The sequence below is a fragment of the Myripristis murdjan genome, chromosome 3 (genome assembly GCF_902150065.1).
Source record: "Myripristis murdjan chromosome 3, fMyrMur1.1, whole genome shotgun sequence".
Taxonomy (NCBI): Eukaryota; Metazoa; Chordata; class Actinopteri; order Holocentriformes; family Holocentridae; genus Myripristis; species Myripristis murdjan.
This window is the reverse complement of record NC_043982.1, coordinates 4,132,223-4,153,046: the sequence shown is the minus strand read 5'-3', so window position 1 is coordinate 4,153,046 and position 20,824 is coordinate 4,132,223. Positions and strand designations below refer to the sequence as shown.

Here is a 20,824-nt window from a genome sequence, read left to right as displayed (position 1 = left end):
GGCGCTGTCGCGGAAAAACGAGGGGCCTAGAACTGTGGGTCCTGTACTGCGGGTCCAGTCCAGTAGGTGGCGCTGCGAGGGGCCTAGAACTGCGGGTCCAGTCCAGTAGGTGGCGCTGCGAGGGGCCTAGAACTGCGGGTCCTGTACTGCGGGTCCAGTCCAGTAGGTGTCGCTGTGAGGGGCCTAGAACTGCGGGTCCTGTACTGCGGGTCCAGTCCAGTAGGTGGCGCTGCGAGGGGCCTAGAACTGCGGGTCCTGTACTGCGGGTCCAGTCCAGTAGGTGTCGCTGTGAGGGGCCTAGAACTGCGGGTCCCAAAACCACGGGCCTGAATCTGCAGTCTCCGGGTCTGCAGACTTGCCCTGCGTTCCAATACCCATACTACCATACTATTTAGTAGGGAAAAAAAAAAATTAGTATGTCCCAATACATACTAAACTACATACTTTGTAAGGGCAGCTGCAGTACATACTAAAAGTAAAAAGTATAAGTATGCGATTTGGAATGCAGGGATATACTATTGGAGAAACGAGGACAGGACAGCACTGTCCCTTTAAAAGTCGATTTAAAAAAAAAAAAAAAAAAAAAAAAAAAAAGGGTACAGACATGCGCACAACGTACAGTGAAGAAACAAACGCGTTTGTTTGTGTTCTTCTGTAGCTCCCTCTTGCATGAGTTGTGGGTGTACAGGACATGGTAAGTCGTGCAACTGTACTTAAGTTGTGTTACACATTTAATTTAAAGCTTCTTACACTGCCACTTCTCTGTCACTTCTCTGTGCAGCTGTTATCGCTCTGCCAGGAAGTTTATGTCACTTGGGGAGAAAAAAATGAAAAGGCTGAATCTGGGTCACAGCACACGAGACATGACTGTAGTTTGACAACACCGAGCGAGTAGGCTACTGTAACACAGAGTTATGATTAATTTTGTGGTGCTGTATTAACTTAACTTCACTTTTTTTTTTCTTTAAGAATGTGCGAGTTGGTAATGGCAAGTTGACAGGACGCCGCGCGCTTTTGAAAACATTTCAAAATTAACGTATGTCTGTGTTTGAGGCGCGTGCCTAGTAGCAGATTTGTGCCAAGGAGTCTTTTTAATATAAAGACATTTGACGGCCTGATGCAGCACTCACAGCAGTACAGTGACAGTACAGCACCAACCCATCCGCTGCTAGTGCATTTCCTTATATGCAGCCCCGGATGGCGCTGGACGAGGGCTCACATCCGCGTATTATTCGCAGACACTCCAAGGCATGCGGCCCCTCCTCCGGTGGGTGACCCAGCGGTCACACAGCTGGAACATGCTCATGAATAAACCCTTCCAGGCCAGTCAGGGGCGTCCCTACAAATTTGGTGGCCTTAAGGGGGGGGGGGAAAAATCATTTGAGGGGGTCCCTTGTACTTTGCAATGAATACGCCAATGTAGATCCAAAAATAAAAATCTGTCTGACACAAGACCATAAGACTTCATAGCAGCGGCGAGCGGCCATAATAAGCTATAAATGCAGCGCATGCCCAAGCCCTTAAATTAAAATCTTTAAAATGTTGGTCTCCTAGTGTGTCCTTTTGTAATATACCTTATTTCTATCATTTTGGTTGCAAACCGTTGCCTTTATACACGTATCTATCTCAATTTGCTTGCGAAATGCTGGAAAGTTGACAGCTTGACGTGCTCATGCGCTCTGTGATACGAGTATTTACAGTAGTTTTGTAGCCGGTGTTTCCTGTACGTGGGCGTTTTCAATGGAAAATAAGCTGTCTGCCAATCAGCTTTTCAGAAGCATGAGCAACACGAGCAGCTACGTAGCAGCTCGCTTGAAATGTTCAGCAGCAACAGCAAGTCATTCACTTGACAGCTAGCTACCGTTAACGCCGTTAGCTGGCTAGCTAGTACGGGAACGTTAACATTAGTTTGTTCTTTTATCTGCAACGTGCCAATCAAAATGGGTGAAAATACAACTTCAATTGAGTAACCTGGCATGTTTCATCGATTTAGGCTATTGCAGGTGTTATGAAAAAGAGGTGTTCTCTGACGTTTATCACTTTGGTGCGTAGCCTGATGGGTATTGCGCATGTTTGTGTGTCATTTCATTGACCATGTAGGCTAGCTGGTGACATTGCTGTGTGTTTGCAGGCTAGCTGGTGACATTGCTGTGTGTTTGCTTCACCCTGTGGCACGTCCCAATAGTTCCCATCTTATGGTAAATAATAATTTCCGCTTTCATTTACACTGTAAATTGCAACACATTGTTGTTGGTAACACTGGGGCAAAATGCGCTATCAAAATCGAGTTGTCGAGTTGAGTTAGTATAGTTAAAAACCATATTATGCGTTTTTATTAATAAATAAATGCCCAAAAATTTTAGAGCTCGCATGAAATTGGGACAACAGCATGACTACACAAAAACGTCACCGCTCGCCACTGCTTCATAGCATTCTGTTTTGCGCTGTTTTAATGTGTTTTCACTTCATCCTGTCGAAAGGATCACGCCATTTTTGTTTAAAATAAATTAATTTATTTTGAATTCCTTTCTTTCTTTAGTTTTTCTACTTTTTATGATTTTGTCCTGATTTTTTTGTAATTTTTTTGTGATGTAAGTTTCAATAAATAAATAATTATAATAATTATGGATGTGTTTTTGTTTTGTTTTTTTTTTTAGAGTTTTTTTTTTTTTGGTATCAGAATTAGAATCTGAATCAGCTTTATTGGCCAAGTATGTATTTGCATTCAAGGAATTTGACTCTGGTAAACTTTGCTCTCTCTTAATTTACATGAATTAAATAACAAAAGAGAAAACAGAAAAAGGGCGATAAAATAAACAAGTAGACAAGTAAACAGTGCAAATAGACAAGTAAACAGTGCAGATAGAAAGTAAACAGTGCAAATAGATATAAATAAAGGAGAAAACAGAAAGGGTGAGAAAAAATAAACGAGTAAACAAACAAATCACTATACTATTACTACTACAACTACTACTACAACTAGGCTACTACTTTTGTATAATGCTCTGGTAGTTTGCCTTAGTAATTGTCTCATAATTATCAGAATATTTTGAAATTTCTAATAATTTTCTTGTAATTTCCCACAGATTCTTTGATTTATTTATTTATTCATGCACTGAAATTTTTGTAAAAATAGTTTTTGCTTATTTTGAGGACATGTTGTATTTTTTAAACTCATTACTATTTATTTATTGCTAATTTTCAGGTCATTTCCTGCTACTTTGCTCATAGCTTTTTTCCCCAATGAGAGGAATCAATTAAATTTTTTCCAGGTTTTTTATTGATCTTGAAAAAAATATACAGTACAGGCCAAAAGTTTGGACACACCTTCTCATTCAGTGCGTTTTCTTTATTTTCATGACTATTTTCATTGTAGATTCTCACTGAAGGCATCAAAACTATGAATGAACACATGTGGAGTTATGTACTTCACAAAAAAAGGTGAAATAACTGAAAACATGTTTTATATTCTAGTTTCTTCAAAATAGCCACCCTTTGCTCTGATTACTGCTTTGCACACTCTTGGCATTCTCTCCATGAGCTTCAAGAGGTAGTCACCTGAAATGGTTTTCACTTCACAGGTGTGCCTTATCAGGGTTAGTTAGTGGAATTTCTTGCTTTATCAATGGGGTTGGGACCATCAGTTGTGTTGTGCAGAAATCAGGTCACTACACAGCCGACAGTCCTATTGGACAACTGTTAAAATTCATATTATGGCAAGAACCAATCAGCTAACTAAAGAAAAATGAGTGGCCATCATTACTTTAAGAAATGAAGGTCAGTCAGTCCGGAAAATTGCAAAAACTTTAAATGTGTCCCCAAGTGGAGTCGCAAAAACCATCAAGCGCTACAACAAAACTGGCACACATGAGGACCGACCCAGGAAAGGAAGAGCAAGAGTCACCTCTGCTTCTGAGGACAAGTTCATCCGAGTCACCAGCCTCAGAAATCGCAAGTTAACAGCAGCTCAGATCAGAGACCAGACAAATGCCACACAGAGTTCTAGCAGCAGACCCATCTCTAGAACAACTGTTAAGAGGAGACTGTGCCAATCAGGCCTTCATGGTCAAATAGCTGCTAGGAAACCACTGCTAAGGAGAGGAAACAAGCAGAAGAGATTTGTTTGGGCCAAGAAACACAAGGAATGGACATTAGACCAGTGGAAATCTGTGCTTTGGTCTGATGAGTCCAAATTTGAGATCTTTGGTTCCAGCCGCCGTGTCTTTGTGAGACGCAGAAAAGGTGAACGGATGGATTCCACATGCCTGGTTCCCACTGTGAAGCATGGAGGAGGAGGTGTGATGGTGTGGGGGTGTTTTGCTGGTGATACTGTTGGGGACAGCATGGCTACCACAGCATCCTGCAGCGACATGCCATCCCATCCGGTTTGCGTTTAGTTGGACCATCATTTATTTTTCAACAGGACAATGAGCCCAAACACACCTCCAGGCTGTGTAAGGGCTATTTGACCAAGAAGGAGAGTGATGGAGTCCTGCGGCAGATGACCTGGCCTCCACAGTCACCGGACCTGAACCCAATCCAGATGGTTTGGGATGAGCTGGACCGCAGAGTGAAGGCAAAAGGGCCAACAAGTGCTAAACACCTCTGGGAACTCCTTCAAGACTGTTGGAAAACCAATTCAGGTGACTACCTCTTGAAGCTCATCAAGAGAATGCCAAGAGTGTGCAAAGCAGTAATCAGAGCAAAGGGTGGCTATTTTGAAGAAACTAGAATATAAAACATGTTTTCAGTTATTTCACCTTTTTTTGTGAAGTACATAACTCCACATGTGTTCATTCATAGTTTTGATTCCTTCAGTTAGAATCTACAATGTAAATAGTCATGAAAATAAAGAAAACACATTGAATGAGAAGGTGTGTCCAAACTTTTGGCCTGTACTGTATATATATATCTGATTGGATGTGGGACCCCTATATTGAGGTGCTGTGCCTAATCTGCCTAGGTGGCCTGACGGCTCTTGGTCTGCTTTAAGCCCATTCACAAAGTGAAATGTCTCTCATTTGTCAGAATTGGGATTGAAATCATCTGGATAATTTATGTTCTGTGCTCCTCTGAAAGTGTCTCCTGTGCTGTGCTGCTGTGTGTATGTTTGACCCATGTTCATATGCTTTTTCACGCTTGTTTTTGTGCATCTGGCTACGTGGCCAACTTCCTCTCGGGCAGAGTAAAGTTGAGCTGAATTGAAATGAACTGGACCATACTGAATTGTGTGCTTTCTGTCCCAGAGTGGAGATGAATGAGGACACATTCGAGGTCTCTGAGAGGACCGAGTATCGCTACCTGGTGCAGGAGGAGGATGAGGAGGAGGTGCAGTATGTCCGTCACAGACACTATATCAGCCCCTTCCTGGTTCTCTCCAGACGCTGCATCTTCCTCATCGCCTTGGGCGTGCTGTCCCTGCTCTGTCTGGCTGCGTACATGGCCTACGTAGCCCAGACACTGCCTCCAGGGATTGCCCGGGTGTCAACTGACTGTGGTGACTACCGAGGAACGCATGTAAGTTTATGAGCACAGCACCAATTAATTTGTTTTGCCAATTAACCAGTTAAGCCTTTGAAACCTGTGCAAGTTCACATGAAAAAACGCGATTAGCAAATTGGAAAAAGATTTCTGGAACATTAGTAAAAAAAAAAAAAAAAAAAAAAAAAAGAGAGAGAGAAAAAAAAAACTTAGAAGATCGCCATTTTTTTTAACCAAACAACAACAGAACAAGCATTTGCTCATCCAGCATAAAATTTAAGCTTTACTTTATTAGCTAAAGTTTTATACATAAATCATTTTTCATTTGTTCACCTTCATTTGTTCACGTAGCTGTCTGCCATTCTTCTTTCATGATAATACTCCTTAAACAACAGAAATTGGCAACTTGTGTATCATACAGCATTCCAGCTTGCACAGTTTCTCATTTTTTGTACCTCAGTAAGAGTGCAACATTTTAATCAGAAAGTTATTATGCAAATAAAGTTCAAATCAAGCACATATAAGCCCTAAAAAGCACTATGCAAGCTAATAATCTGTTCACAAATCGCTGCTTCAGCTGTAAGACTAATGCATGAGCAAACCTTTGCACCCCCTTGTGCCCCTTTATGTGTGTGTCCTCCAGTCTTGCTTGATATTTTGTTCTGGAAAATGTATCATATTGGTAACAAGGTGCTCTTTTGTGTGCAAGCCTGTTGCTAATGTGGGCCAGTGACTTTTTGTTCGATCATAATGGCTTTACTGTAAGTCTTAGGAAAGTGACAGGGATTGTGCTCTGCAGAAAAATGGAGCCTACTCCTTCAAGGGTATGCCTTATGCTGCTCCTCCTGTTGGTGACCTGCGCTGGGCCCCCCCCGCCAACCCAGTGTGTGGGAGTGGGCTTCGAGATGCCACCCGTTTCCGCAGCATGTGCCCTCAGGTCCGCCCGCTGTCAAATACAGGGAAGGTGATGGGTCGGGAGGACTGTCTCTTTGTCAACGTTTGGACGCCCACCCTAAAGAGTGAAGCCAAACTGCCTGTCATGGTTTGGATCCATGGAGGCTACCTGCACATGTTTAGTGGAGGAGAAGAGGGCTACTCACCCACAGAGCAACTAGCTGCTGAAACCGAAGTGGTTTATGTCAGCTTCAACTACAGGCTCAATGCCTTTGGCTTCATGGCACTGGAAATACTAAGAGAAGGCTCTCCCACCAACACCTCAGGTTAGTCCTCAGAAGTGTTAAAGCCTAAGGAAAGGTAATTCTTTAATTGCCTTAGAATATATAATTTGTAGTTTTGTGTGCATATAACTTTTGGTACATGTCAGGGGAATGCAAGCAGTGGGAGAATGAGGATTGTACATTTTGGCCAGTCAGGCTGATGCTAGAGGAATGGTAATGGAGTCATCAAAATCAAGAGGAATCTTCCTTTTGGGAGTATAAATGCACTCACCAAATATCATGGCATTCCACTTATTAGATTTATTAGATCTTACATGCAAATTTAATATTTTAAGGTGGCACTACAGGAATGGTCATGAGGAATGAGATGGTTCATCCTTTAGGGAGCATGGGAATCTACCCCATTGTCTGAGATAGGAAATTAGACATTTTGTTCTGAGGGTGGCACTAAATGAAAGGTCAGGAGGTCAACAAAATCAATATGGATCTGCCCCATAGAGTATCAAATTTGGCCTTTTGCCCAAAGAATGGCACTAGAGGAAGGTTAATGGTGACATTAAAATTGTTGAAAGCAAATTACTTGGCATTCTGTCACATTTAACGTCAAAATATATTTCTGTTGTCGCAGCTATGCTGTAATGGCCTATGCGGGTGTGGCTATTTATGGTTCTGTGTTGGAGAATCTGCATACACTGAGTTGACCGCTGGAACACCAGATTTTATTAATTCCACACTCAAGAAGCACAGATAAAAACAGAAGGAGTTATGTTTACATTATATGAATCCACTCTTGGACATGGACTGGCAGTGTTTAGAGTTAGGTTTTGGGATATTTCTCACTCTGGATTTAGTGATATCTTGATAATTTTGGGCTGAGTTGACAACAAAAATAATATATCTCTTTAAATATGCTTTTATGTAAATCACACCTGAGATGAAAATGTGGCTGTTTACAGCCAGGTGTAAGTGCTTAGAACTGTAGATGAAGAGAAGCTTCAATGAAAAAGTATATTTGTTGTTACAGAGCAGTGAAGGATAAAAGTTTCTATCATAACTAGTAGGGCTGGGCGATATATCGATATAAAAATCATATCGATATATTTTTAAATGTGATATGGAATCAGACTATATCGCATATATCGATATAGTTCAAATTTGCACTGTGATCCTTGCTCTGCTGCGCTGCTGACCCGGAGCTCTCTGCACTGCTCCGCGCGCCCCCGCCCCTCCTCTGTCGGGCACAGAGGAGGAGCGGGGCAGGAACAAACACTCCGGCACTCTCGGAGTAATTTTATGGGGCTGGGGCCGAACTACCCCGATGGAGAGAGTTCCTTAACTTTTACAGGGGCTAAAAACGGCCCTGCCTCGGGGTAGGGACTCTGAGCAGCCCCGTAAAACTCCCGGGTGGGGCTTGGGGTTTACTTGGTGCTGATTGGATTTACTCTCGGCGCGATGTGGTGTCAACAGAAAGCAAACGGCCGGGCGCTAGGCGTCCCTAGCAACACGGCCAACACTACCAAGCTAACGCTAACGTGCTAGCTAACGTGAGCTAACGCTAACAACACACTTTTAGTCGGCATTTTTAGGGGCGCTAACGTTTGCTTTAGTGGACGTTAGCTAACGCTAACGACACGCTTTTTTAACAACACGCATTTTGATGCCCCGGTCATGGTCGTGCAGCCGCCCGTTGACTTTACTGGGCGGTTGCGCGACCTTCCTCCTACTCGGCCCTCAGTGGAGACACGGCAGGTGAGAGGGCAGAGCCAGAGGACGTTCCTGTAGCAGCTCCTGCCCCCCAAACACTACCAGGAACACTGCAGAAGCCCCAGCCACAAGCCATCCACAACCCAAAAAAGCTCCAGCCCTGTCATGTCATATTTGGCTTTGACTATGACTGAACATTTGCTCTCACATTGCGGAAAAAATATCGGGATATATATCGTATAGCGATATTCAGCCAAAATATATCGGGATATGACTTTTGGTCCATATCGCCCAGCCCTAATAACTAGTACACTCAGTTGCTCACATGGCGATACGAGCAGAAATCAAAGAAGAAATGTCACTGGAATTTGCTTGTTGCTCCTTTGGAAAGGTTTACTTTTTTACATGTTGCATTTGATTTGATTAGGTGTTCATTGTCCAATAGTGATGTAGGGGTCAGTGCAAGTTCACCCAAATCTGCCTGCCCTAGCAGCTCATCCAACCACACCTGCTCAGCATGGTGGTAATTTTAATAAAACTCAAACCCACATCCACATGAAACGTCGCACCATAAGACATAAATCTCTTCTGGCATTAGGAAATGAGCTAAGTTAGCAAAGAATATTTCAATGTAGCGTACTTTGTATGGTTGTTATTTTTAATATTTTCAGCCCACAACTGGCCTGCAATTATTCATGACTTTGCTTTGCTTTCCATAACTGCCTGAATCCACGGTTCACCCGCAGGACCTGTGGGTAGCAGTACAAACCTTGCATCACTACTTCCCAATAAATAGTGTATCAGGGCTCCTTAATAACAGTAACATGGATTCACAAGCCTGTCATGCCCCAAGGTCAGAGATTTGGTGGAAGGGTTGGGGTCAAAACAAATTTGATTCCAGTCCCTGCAACTTAAGCCGAGCATGGTGCCCTTGTCAGTACTCCTTACAATAATTTACCTTCCCTGTTGTCAATAACAGAGAGCGCAACATGAGCATCAGTCTGGACTGCTTTTTGCCCTTGCTTCATTTTTGGATACTAGGCTTTCTGGGCATTTCCTTTCTGACGAGATGTTAGCTAACACATGTCAACACCCATCTCCTTATAACCATAAAACCTTGCATTTTGGAGTTGATTCCTGTCATTACATTCACACTCCTGATGCGCTGGCGTTCTCTTAGAAAAAGACACAGACTCATATTTAATGTTTCATAGCTGAAATAAACTGTTCCAAACATTCCTGCTCTGAACGCACCCTTACAATCTAAAGCCTGTGAAAAGGTACCAATGTAGCTATTGGTACAAAAAAGTTTTTTATTCCTTATGTCAGAACAAATGTTTAAACATTTTAATGGGTACATTTGCCAGTTTCTTAGAAACTATTACATTAAATTTAACTGCTAGATGTGGATCTTCCTCACTTGCATGGAGGCGGTTTGGCTTCCATAAGACACCAATCTGCAGACTATGTCACAAAAAGGTTGCCGTCAAAGACAGCTCCATGAATAAAAAATAAAGGCTCATTTATACTCCTTTACATACAAAAATTGAAACGTTGTAAACATCTCTGCCCACATGCTTCCATGCGTCCTTTACGTTGGCTTGAATGTTAAGCAACAAATCCACTAGAGGGCAGCTCAGAATCAAAAGTTTCTGACAACAAAAAGCCTTGTGATGGTGGAGACGGTGCTAAAAATGGACCTCCTTCAAAGAGGCAAAAGTGGAGGTGGTGTTGCAGACGGCGGTTGTCTGTAAGGTCACCGAATGCATCGCAACAGGAGGACAGAGAATTTTTTTCTCTGATATTACCAATGATAGAGATTGACTTCTTCATATCTCATCCATAGACTGGTCTCTTTTGAACTGTTGACTACACGGCCCCTGCAATTTGCAGTGGTGCTGCTCCATTTTGTCCGTATCCATAAGCTTCCTGAAAACGTGCAGAAATATGGACGAAATGAGCGCAGAATACGGACAGAAGGCTCTATCCGTATCCATATCCATATTTAACATTGAGCATAAATAAACCTTAACTTGTCTCACCGTCTGCAAATTAAGAACTGCACAGAATATGAAGACTATGAACAGCTTCAGGAGTAAGTGGTTGGCCATGACCGATCAGCTAACGCACTGGCGAAACATAAATACACTCAGCAAAGTCTGGCAGAGTCAAACAGCTTTTGACTACTTTGGACCCAAAATACACCCTGCCTTGCCAGATATATTTCAGTCATAAATAAGTTGTTTTTATTGATATCATTAACAAAGTCTAATATACTATTAACAAGAGCGAGATAGTACAATACAAGACTTTTACACACACATTGTTAAGGTTTTTTTGTTTGTTTGTTTGTTTGTTTGTTTGTTTTAAGAACAGTTTTAAGGTATGCAAAATATCCAAAAATAGAACACACCCCTACTCTTGGCTGTGTTTTTGATTAACTTAATGTTTAGTGAATAAAAATATCAGGTTATTTCAAAAACAATACATTTGTAAAGTTCAGTTTGGCTTAAAATAGCTGAAAAGAAACAGCTTAAACTTTTGAACGGTAGTGTATAAATACATCTTTTTCATGTCAGTTGCAGTATCGTTAACTTGAGGGGGAGCAGGCAAATTAGCGTAGTACTGTACATGAGGGCATTTTGTGCCGTTATAGATCAACAAATAGATCTATAACCTTGATATGAAATAACCCATAAAATCACAGTTCACATACCTTGGCATTATACAGGAATTCTTTCATCTACCAGAAGCCACCTCCCTGTGTAGTTCTCCCACACCCGTATTTCTAATTTTGAATACTCCTAATTCCATGCCCTATTTCCTTGTTCCCTCAGCTTGAAAAGAGTTAAATTTAGTTCAAGCTTTCCAGAGCACTACAGTAGGTGGCTTTGTCTCTGATTGAGAAAATGGGACGCTGGAAATAAGGCCACAATCAAATCATGTTCTCGTTGTGACAAGGTGTGTCACCTTTTGTCACCCCCCACCCCCACCCTTACCCCCCACAGGGAACTATGGCTTCATGGACCAGATAGCAGCTCTTCAATGGGTCAAGAGAAACATCCATGTGTTTGGAGGAGACCCTGGAAAAGTGACTATATTTGGACAAAGCTCGGGTATGAAAAGAATTAAAATATACATGATATGCGTTATTGAGGGCAGTGGCCTAGCCTAGTCTTTGAAGTGTACCTACAATGTTTTATTTTCCAATGCATTCTTGGGGGGATGATGTGCCTCTATGGTCTTTGTCTATGTAAGGTGGGACCTCTGTGTGGACACTGATGATGTCCCCCCTGGCAAAGGGTCTTTTCCATGCGGCAGTGGACATGAGTGGCTCCTATGTGTATAATGCAACTCTGCAAAAGGCTGAGACAGACAACCTCATCTTTTTGAGGAAGACGGGCTGCAAAGACCTGGCCTGCCTCAGGAGTCTCTCTACCAAACAGATTCTACAGGTAAGGGACATACAGTGTCAAAAGAGAAAAAAAACCTTCCTTTTTTCACCTTTTCTTGTACTACAAAATGAGGTCAAGTTAGCGGGGTATTTTTTTACAGACATGGATGAATGAACTATGAATAATGCATGTTATTAAAATGTAATGCTGAACTGTAATTTTCTAGGGATCAGTTCAGCCCCAGTCAGTAAAAGAGATAACTGCTGTACTTTTATGAATTAGATTCTTTTGTTATTGGAATATGATACTGTCACATCATTTGATTTGTTGAACCGCTCTCTGCTTTGATAGGAAAGAGTATTTTGCCCAGATTTGATAGAATATTGAATATTGCAGTCACATCTATGTCCTCCCTGGGTCCTCTCTGACCATAGCTACATAAATTCATTTTATAAATTGTGCATTTTTTAATTATTATTTATTTATTTCACTTAATTTTTGAATCATGTGTTTGGTGAATGAATATTTCTTTTTTCCATTAGTAATCTATCCCAGAGCTTCCCTATCACTGAATAGATGGGGTCAGTCACCCAGCCTTAAATAGCTGTTAACACTAAAATAATTTAATAATTCTGTGTTTTAACTGAGAGTTTTAGCGTCGTATGATGGTCTAAGTCAGCGGTGTCAAACTCACCTGTATTAAAAACATCACAACAAATTCAAGGGCCAAACAGGGCCAACGTTTATTGAATGCTTTTGCCCCAAAGTGCTCATTCTTTTGATCAAAATATGTCCTGTGTAAAAATAATGATTCATACACAAGTATGAACTTTACATGAAACAGTCCTGCACAAAAATGTCTTTCTGTCAAACAAAACCAAGACATCTAAAACCAAACTGATGAGTGGAAAATGACACGAGTCAACTGCATCATTCCTTTTATTCTGGCATAACTTATTGTATCTGCAGGCCAACCCTGAACCTTTCAAATGACAAATAGTTTCATCACATGGAATCACAATGAACCAGATAAGTGTTATTTTTTGAGGGGAAATCTGCACTTCATTGACATGCAGATCCATCTTCACATAAAAGTAATATTTTCCTGTTAAATCACACAATTAATTTGGTCAAAATATGCTATGATGATACCTATGGGTATATTCTTTCATTACGTCCATGAGTTAAGTTTAGGTTTAAGACCTTGGGTTTGGTTAAAATGTTGCTTCAGAAACTTAACATGGATCTGATCTTTGCCTTCCTAGGCCATCCCGTGGCAGGAGTACCCATCATGGGCAGCAGATGACTTCACTGATCTGCCCACTAAAGGGAATTTCATTGGTCCTGTTGCAGTGGTGGATGGCTACATCCTGCCAGCTGCACCTTTTGAGATGTGGGAGCAAGGAGGAGACTTTAATGATGTTCCACTGGTTATAGGAACAACAGAGCAGGAGACTGACTTCAGGTGACTGTCTGTCTGATTCAGGTCGAACAGCAGCAGCAGCTGTTATTGTGCCAAATTGTAATCAGTGCTATGTGTTCCCTTTGTAGCCCCCCACATGCAAACATTTCTGATTGGACATGGGGAGATTACGAATGGTTTGTAACAGGTAAGGGCTTCAGCAGTGTGTGAACACAGGGAGTTGGGACAGTATAGTCGCCATTCAGATGGCTCTTAGAACAGTTAAGAGACTACACTGAGATTTTAGTGCCAGAGTATAAATACATCTCTATCTCTGTGTTTCTCTCTCTCCCTCTCATATTTCTAACTATCTATCTATACATATGTGTGTGTATATATATAGATATAGATATATATAGATATGTATATATGTGTGTGTGTGTGTGTGTGTATGTGTGTTAGATTCTCATGTAGTCATGCACACACACACACACACATATGTATATATATATATAAATATCACTTATCTTGTCTAATGATAATTTTGTTTTCAATCCAGGTTTGAATCCATACCCCATAGTAAAAAAACAACATCAGCTTTGAATCACTAAAAGACCTATCTGAATGCTAGTGGCCTGTAATTAATTAATAATTAATAATTAATGTAATTAATTAACATCCTGTATGCTGAAGTGTTTAGTATGTATTGGACTCCATGCTTCCCTGTGGCTGTGCCCTGTTCAGATAAGCTCAGGACCTTCAGTGCGGATCTCCCAAAGGAGGCGTTGCTCCTCTATCCCAGCTCAGCCTGGTGTCCCACCAAAAACCGCTGTCCAGAGAGGGCCTTCACCACCATGGTCTCTGACATGAGGGTTACCTGTCCCAACAATGACCTGGCTTCTAGGGCTGCAGGTACTCTTATGTGATATACATGCTGTGCAGTAGCTCTTCCATTTTAAAACAACTGGGGTATGGAATACTGCCACCCGCATATTTTTGAAAGGACTCAGACCTACAGGCAGTAGGTGATTTATTATTTTTTAATTGTAGAATGGCCCAATGGTTGCATCCTCATGCTCCAACACCACAAACCAACACTCACACATACCCATGTACACCTCCCAAAGGACATTGTTCCAAGATACCTTAACCATTAAGTGTGCCATAACGATTCAAGTTTATCCAGTTAAATTCCTTTTCTCTCTACCACAATTATCTATTTATAATATTATATTAAAGTAATGAGTAAATGCACCTTTACATTTTATGCAGCGATTTCAGTTTATTAAGGCAGGGTTTTCTCATATTGCATGATTAAAATTACTAATCATAATTAATTCCCTCAGTGATACTACTTGCCCCACTCCCAGGTTACACCAAATATCTACAGTAAAAACTATATCTGTAGTCCGGTCTCCTCCAAAACATTTGATTGTAGAGGTGTATTTTGACCAGCACTACTGAATGAGCATAGAGTATTAAAGGTATATTACAGGAATACTACAGGCAGCCGTGTGTCTCTATGATCCTCTTGCTCTTGATACTTGTGGCTTTGGATATGAAGATGACACAGCTGTATAGGCTGTGGCCTCATTGATGACTCTGTTTACTGTTGACAACATCCCATCTCTGTTTTTCAAGCAGTAAGTGGGAGATGCCAAGCAAAATCATAACAACAACCTGAAAATCCATGATGATGAGTAGCTGGTTACCAACACCCTTTCCACAGTGCAATAGTAAACAGTGCTAAAGACGGTGCTGCTTTTCAGTGTCATTGACTCAAGACAAGCGTGTCATCCAAGACAAGCCATGGTTTGGGCCATAGATTCTAAGTTAAACAAACCTCAGTCAGAGGGATCAGTGAGTCAGGCAGATTAGACTAACATATTCAGCTAAACAAGCCCTCTGCACCTGCATTGTAGGGCTGTGCCATATCATATTGTTCATGATAATATTGGCATAAATTTGTACACAGAAAAAGTGTCATATCATTGATATCAAAGATATAGCAGCATGATGACATGTTGAAGCTTTTGCATACCCTACCGCACAGCCTACAGCAGTCTCTCACCGCAACAACACAACAACAAACAAAGCAGGAATCAGTTCAGTGTTTTCCATACGGCCCAGGTCTATTAACGGCTGCCAAAATATACTGTAATTAAACCCACTCAGGGTTTCCCATTAGCACCATTATTTTCACATCACTCCCACCCCCTCCTTTGTGGTCACCATCAACATGTAACCAGCACTTTGGTTTGGTTTTGGTTTGCCCAGACACACAGTCTGAAACATGTTATTAGTAGAACTGGGGATCAAAATGTGTTACCTTTATGGCACCTTAAACGCCTCACTGTGACAGATTATTGGACAAAAGAAGTGTCATTCAGGACCACGTTACCCTCCACTGTTTTGATCTGTCATTAACAACAAACGCAGCTGACCTGGCTGTCGTGAAAATGGAATCGCAGGTGAAAAAAATTCAGGACACGAGTTGGGTTTTCATATCCTCTTGTATATATATATATATATATATAATATTGTTACCGCAAATTATCATGAAGTCTCTCAGTTACAAGGGGATGGAGAAGGAGGATGGGAGCATAACAAGGCGGATGCATTTTATTCATTTTGCTAACAGAGAGCACCCCCCTCATTCCCACTCAAATCACTCAGTGCATGCAAAATTTATTGGAGATGACGTGAACACAGTTTGGCCACCTACATGTCCAAGTGATACACTCATTGCTTCATTCAAGTGAAATATAGCCAAGCCTACAGTTCTGCTGTGAACAGCAAAACTTTGCACGCTTCTGTCTCTTCAGCAGCCAGTTTTTGTACAAAACATTGCATTCTCTGTGCTGCAGAAAGGCTGCCTAATTTAAATGTTGTGCCTCTAGGGGTTGTTGAAATTGCTCCATGGGGTACTATGCCAGGCCGTGTATAAACTGACATTTAGCTGTTGTGATAGGCAATTGCAGGAAATTTGGGGTGCTTTTCTGCATGGCTCATTGTCTATTTTTATATGGCACAACCTGTTTTCTAGTGGATAAACTCTGTGGTTGCAAATTCTAATGAGAGGCTAATTAGACACACAGTCAGTAATATCATTATCATCACATCATTATTATCATTATAATTATTAAATTTAGATTTGACTGGAGATTCATCAACAGGGGACTGATTGCTGATACTAACATTTTTTCATAAAGTAGTTGATGATGGCTTATATTTTGTGTCAATATTTATTATCTTTAAATTAGACCATATTCATGCAAAAATAGCACAGGGATTCAGGGATGTTTACCCCTAGAATTTCATTTTTGTCAGGATGGAAAAACCTCTGAAACATATAGCTCATCACAAGGCTCTAAATCTCTTTTCTGAAACCCAGACTAATGAAATTATTATGGGGTTGGTAGCTCCTTAACACAATATCAGTAAATCAATTTATCAGTCTAACCTTCGATGCTACAGATATTTATAGGCTAAAATAGTATATTGTATAATGGGTGTCACATAATTTTATGTTTTTAGTTACTATGTTTGTTTGGCTGCATTCTGTAAACCTCTCTCTGTTCCCAGCGGCCCTGCACAGTCCTGTATATCGCTATGTGGTGACACACACACCGTCTGGTCCTGTCAATACGTCGGGTGGCCTGATGCCGTTCCCCAGCCGCTTCTCTTTCCACTGTCTGGATGCTGTGGCTTTCTTTGGTGGGCTAGACTCTGTACTGGGGAAGCCCCTATCCGCTCAGGACAAGAGCTTCCAGAGTCTCATCACACACCACCTTGTCAACTTTGCTAAAGAGGGTAAGGATGCTTCTCACAACCAGGTGTGTGTGCACCTCCAAGTACTGGGTCGGCACCTAATCAATGTGTTACGTTTTAGCCGTTATTGAGTCTGATGCACACTGAGCTTTTGCAAACTGCTGAAAAACTTAAACATAAAAAACTTCATTCAGCTGTGAAGCCTTGTCTGGACAGTATTACTATTACCAAAGGAGGTCAGCAATGTTCTTTTGCCCATGCACACTGGTAGTCAGTCATCAGAGTGGTAAAATAATTTACTGGGAAACTTTAGTTATCTGGGTACACTCCACATAGAGTCACATGCAGAACAGCAAAACTCCTCAAGTGGTAACTGACTAAAACACCTGATGTCAGTCTGAATAAGATGGTGTCAAATTTTAGTCATCTGAACAGTAACAAATTTCTTTGCGGGGGCTTGTGGTCTTCACCCACAGTGCAACAAAACAAGTAAAATTTTCCTCAAGTTGCCCCATACCATTGTAACACCAGATGCAGATGCTCCTGCACTCTTTTCCATTATTTTCTCTTTTTCTTAGCACCAAACTGTGCTTAAATGCACCATCCTGCGTTTATTGCTTATTTGCTATTCTATGCATGTGCTTATATTCTGTTTGTAAATTTATATATTCTATTTGTCTTTTCCCCTGCTGAATCCTATTACATTTGCGGCTGCAACAATCTGATTTCCCTACAGGGATCATTTAAATCTAATCTAATCTGAAGAATGATGCCACCCCACCCCTGACAATATGTTCCTTGTAATTAAGATGCTGGGTGCACAAGCCATTAATGGCAGAAAACACCAGTTGTAGATTAGATTAAAATGACCCCTGAATGTATGTGTCAGCTCCAAATACAGCAGGTAACTTTTACCGTAATCTTTGCCAGAGACGTTGAGGGAAAGAAACTGAACTTTTGTTCTTTTTAGGATAAAATTCCTGCAGTCCTGAGGTAAACATGATCAGTAGCCAGATTTCTGATAATGCTGCCCTGATGCCATAAGTTATCCTGGACAAACTTACTGGTTCCTCAATGATGACTGGAGAGGTGTGGGAATGCATTTACACTCAACGTTGATATTACATCAACCACAGTACAGCACAACAGGGAAATGCCTGTATTCAAATCTTTTTACTTCCCCACTACTGGTTATATGGCTTCTGTAAACCAGATGCTAAGTGCATGAGGTTGTGTGAAACACCATATGTTGATAGGAGTAGAGTTAACTCAAAATACAGCATTACCAGGAGAGTTCTTCTGATTGGTAATTTCAAGTTAAAACTCGGCGAATTCCATCTGAACTGTCAGGGTTAGCTCTTACAACAAAAGGTGACTTTAGTAGCGTGTTGGGTTGTGTAGTTCCCAGGGTGTGATATGAGTCCACACGGTGGTGAACTATCCTTACTAGCTGCTTTGTGCTCCCCTGGACTGCTAATGCAGAATTTGTCTGTGGAAGTGAAAGCAGAGTTAGAAATACAGTATTCTGGATTAGTAGTCCAGGGGAGCACAGAGCAACTAATGAGGATATTTCACCATCATGTGGACTGACATCACAGTATTTTAGTGTGGATATTTTTCTTGAAATCATACTCTCCCCTCTTTGTTCCAGGTAAGATGGTGGATCAGTGGCCAAAGTACCCAGCAGCCATTGCTCAGCTGTCCCATAACCTATCAGTGGCCCAGAACTACTCTGCTGCAAAGTGTCAGCTGTGGCAAAAGAATGACATGTATGCTTATGCCTGGATGAACTGAGCACACACCCAGTCCTTCACCCGTGTCAGCTGCTGAAGCCAGTGGTTATGTGGCCCCTCAGCAGGTCAGCTGGCCGCTAACCACTAGACTTTGCTCAACCAACCACTTTGTTCCACTAAGTTAACAGGCCATCGATCCTGAAGAGCTTCACCCCTCCTCCCCTGTCTCGGGGCCTGATCAGTCTGAAGTAGCTTGAAGGGAAGAACAATATATGAAGACAGTGGAGACCAAAAATGAAGAATGGCAATGACTATTCTGTATAAGCACAAGTGTGTGAAGAGGATTCGCTGTTTATGAGGGATATGGAAGGGAATGAATGTGAATGTATGTTAGATTAAATTACAGTGCCAGGTCCCAGTTTTTCATGGGAAAAGGACCCCATGTTGAATTTAGACAATTCTTTTGACTACAATGTTTCACATAATTCTGTTCTATGCTGTGTAACTGTTGGATTTTGTAGTGAATGCATTGAAATTTTGCATCATTCACTTAGAATATAGTTGTTTCACTCTAAAATGAAATGTTGAGTCACTGTCTACTCATCCCTAAGTCAGTTGAAACTCCATCCATTTCATTAGGAAAGGCCAAAAAACATAGTGAAAAAGCCCTCGTAGTTCCATCTCAGCCACTGAATTTAATAAGGCAATCTAGTAAAAAAAAAAAAAAAAATGCATAAAATATCCATCAGATGTCTCCAACCAGCTCATGCTGCATAATCCAAGTGTTCTGAAGCCATGATGACTATTGGTATGTTGTAGATGAAAGCATTGCGAGTGAGGAAAATGTAGATGATGTAGATTATGATGACAGTCTTACACCTTGGGACCCACAAGGCAGTTGTTTGCTCCAACTTGGGATAAGCTTTATTTTGTAGCTCTGTGAAAAGATGTCTCCATTTCAAAAGTGAAAGTATTTTAGTACAGCTTTTTTTTTACACTAACATTCCTTTAAGTACATGCTATGTGGAATCTTGCGCATGAGAATGATGGTGATTTTTGAGTCCCATTTTCATTTGAAAAATCATTGTTTATCAACGAGGATAGTGGCAGTTCTAGGATAGTGTCGTATGTGAAGTACTGCTGTTTGCACTAAACTGAACACTTACCACTAAATTTATGCGTAAGGTTGGCTGTGAATTTTTTTTTTTTTTTTTTTTAACAGGCATCTTTTTGTGTGTGCTTTTTTTTTTTTTTAACAAATTGCCAAATGCATACATTTATCTTTGCTTCAGCTGAACCATAATTTCACAAAGCTTACACAACCTGCCCCCCCCCACATACATACACACACAGAGACACCTATTTGTTACCTGTCAGGTGAGTTTTTTGAAGCTATACTTACTTGAATAGAACAGTTTTATTACACACATGCAATACTTAAAAGAAGTAATGGCTTTTCTAATCCAACTTATGTTCCTCTTTTGTTTTGTCATTTTCAGCTCTGCATTCATATATATATATATATATCTATATATATCTATATCTATATCTATATACACTACTCACAAAAAGTTAGGGATATTCGGCTTTCGGGTGAAATTTCAGGATGAACCTAAAATGCATTCTAACCTTTACAGGTGAACTTAATGTGACCTTCTGTAAACTTTTGAATGCACATGTCCAACTGTTCAGTGTTTCAGTACTTTTTGCACAAGTTGCTGTTCTCTAACAAGGAGTTTAACGGCAAAATTCACATCAGGTGTTTGATGCTCCAGCTCATCGAGGTCGTATCATTAGGGAACGGCTGCTGGAGACTGGGGTACCTCAAATGGAGTGGCCTGCACTTTCTCAGACCTGAATCCCATAGAAAACCTATGGGATCAGCTGAGTCGCCGTGTAGAGGCTCGGAGCTCTGTACCCCAGAACCTCAATGTCCTGAGGGCCGCCCTTCAAGAAGAGTGGGATGCCATGCCTCAGCAGACAATAAGTCGACTTGTGAACAGCATGAGACGTCATTGTCAAGCTGTAATTGATGCTCAAGGGCACATGACAAGTTATTGACACTGACATTTTTTGTTGTGGTATATCCACCACTGTTGTTGGCTTTTGTTTCAACAAATTGTTTGAGATGAGGAAATCACCAGTGTATGCTTCTACTTA

At 41.1% G+C, this 20,824-nt stretch overlaps 1 protein-coding gene across 1 annotated transcript; it reads left to right on the top strand.

The window, feature by feature from the left end:
- The first annotated feature begins 588 nt into the window (after positions 1–588).
- LOC115357119 (para-nitrobenzyl esterase) lies at positions 589–19,446 on the top strand. The gene is made up of 10 exons (XM_030048498.1): positions 589–694; positions 5,247–5,517; positions 6,281–6,701; positions 11,372–11,479; positions 11,622–11,818; positions 13,024–13,223; positions 13,310–13,368; positions 13,905–14,072; positions 16,746–16,973; positions 18,583–19,446. The coding sequence occupies exons 2-10, from the start codon at positions 5,254–5,256 to the stop codon at positions 18,723–18,725; spliced, it is 1,788 nt and encodes a 595-aa protein (XP_029904358.1). The 5' UTR covers positions 589–694; positions 5,247–5,253; the 3' UTR covers positions 18,726–19,446.
- Positions 19,447–20,824: the final 1,378 nt, after the last annotated feature.

Coding starts and splice junctions, on each gene's coding strand:
- LOC115357119 (XM_030048498.1), top strand. CDS start 5,254: ATGAATGAGGACACATTCGAGGTCTCTGAGAGGACCGAGTATCGCTAC. Junction 6,702..11,371: donor CTCTCCCACCAACACCTCAG/GTTAGTCCTCAG, acceptor TACCCCCCACAG/GGAACTATGGCTTCATGGAC. Junction 11,819..13,023: donor CTACCAAACAGATTCTACAG/GTAAGGGACATA, acceptor TTGCCTTCCTAG/GCCATCCCGTGGCAGGAGTA.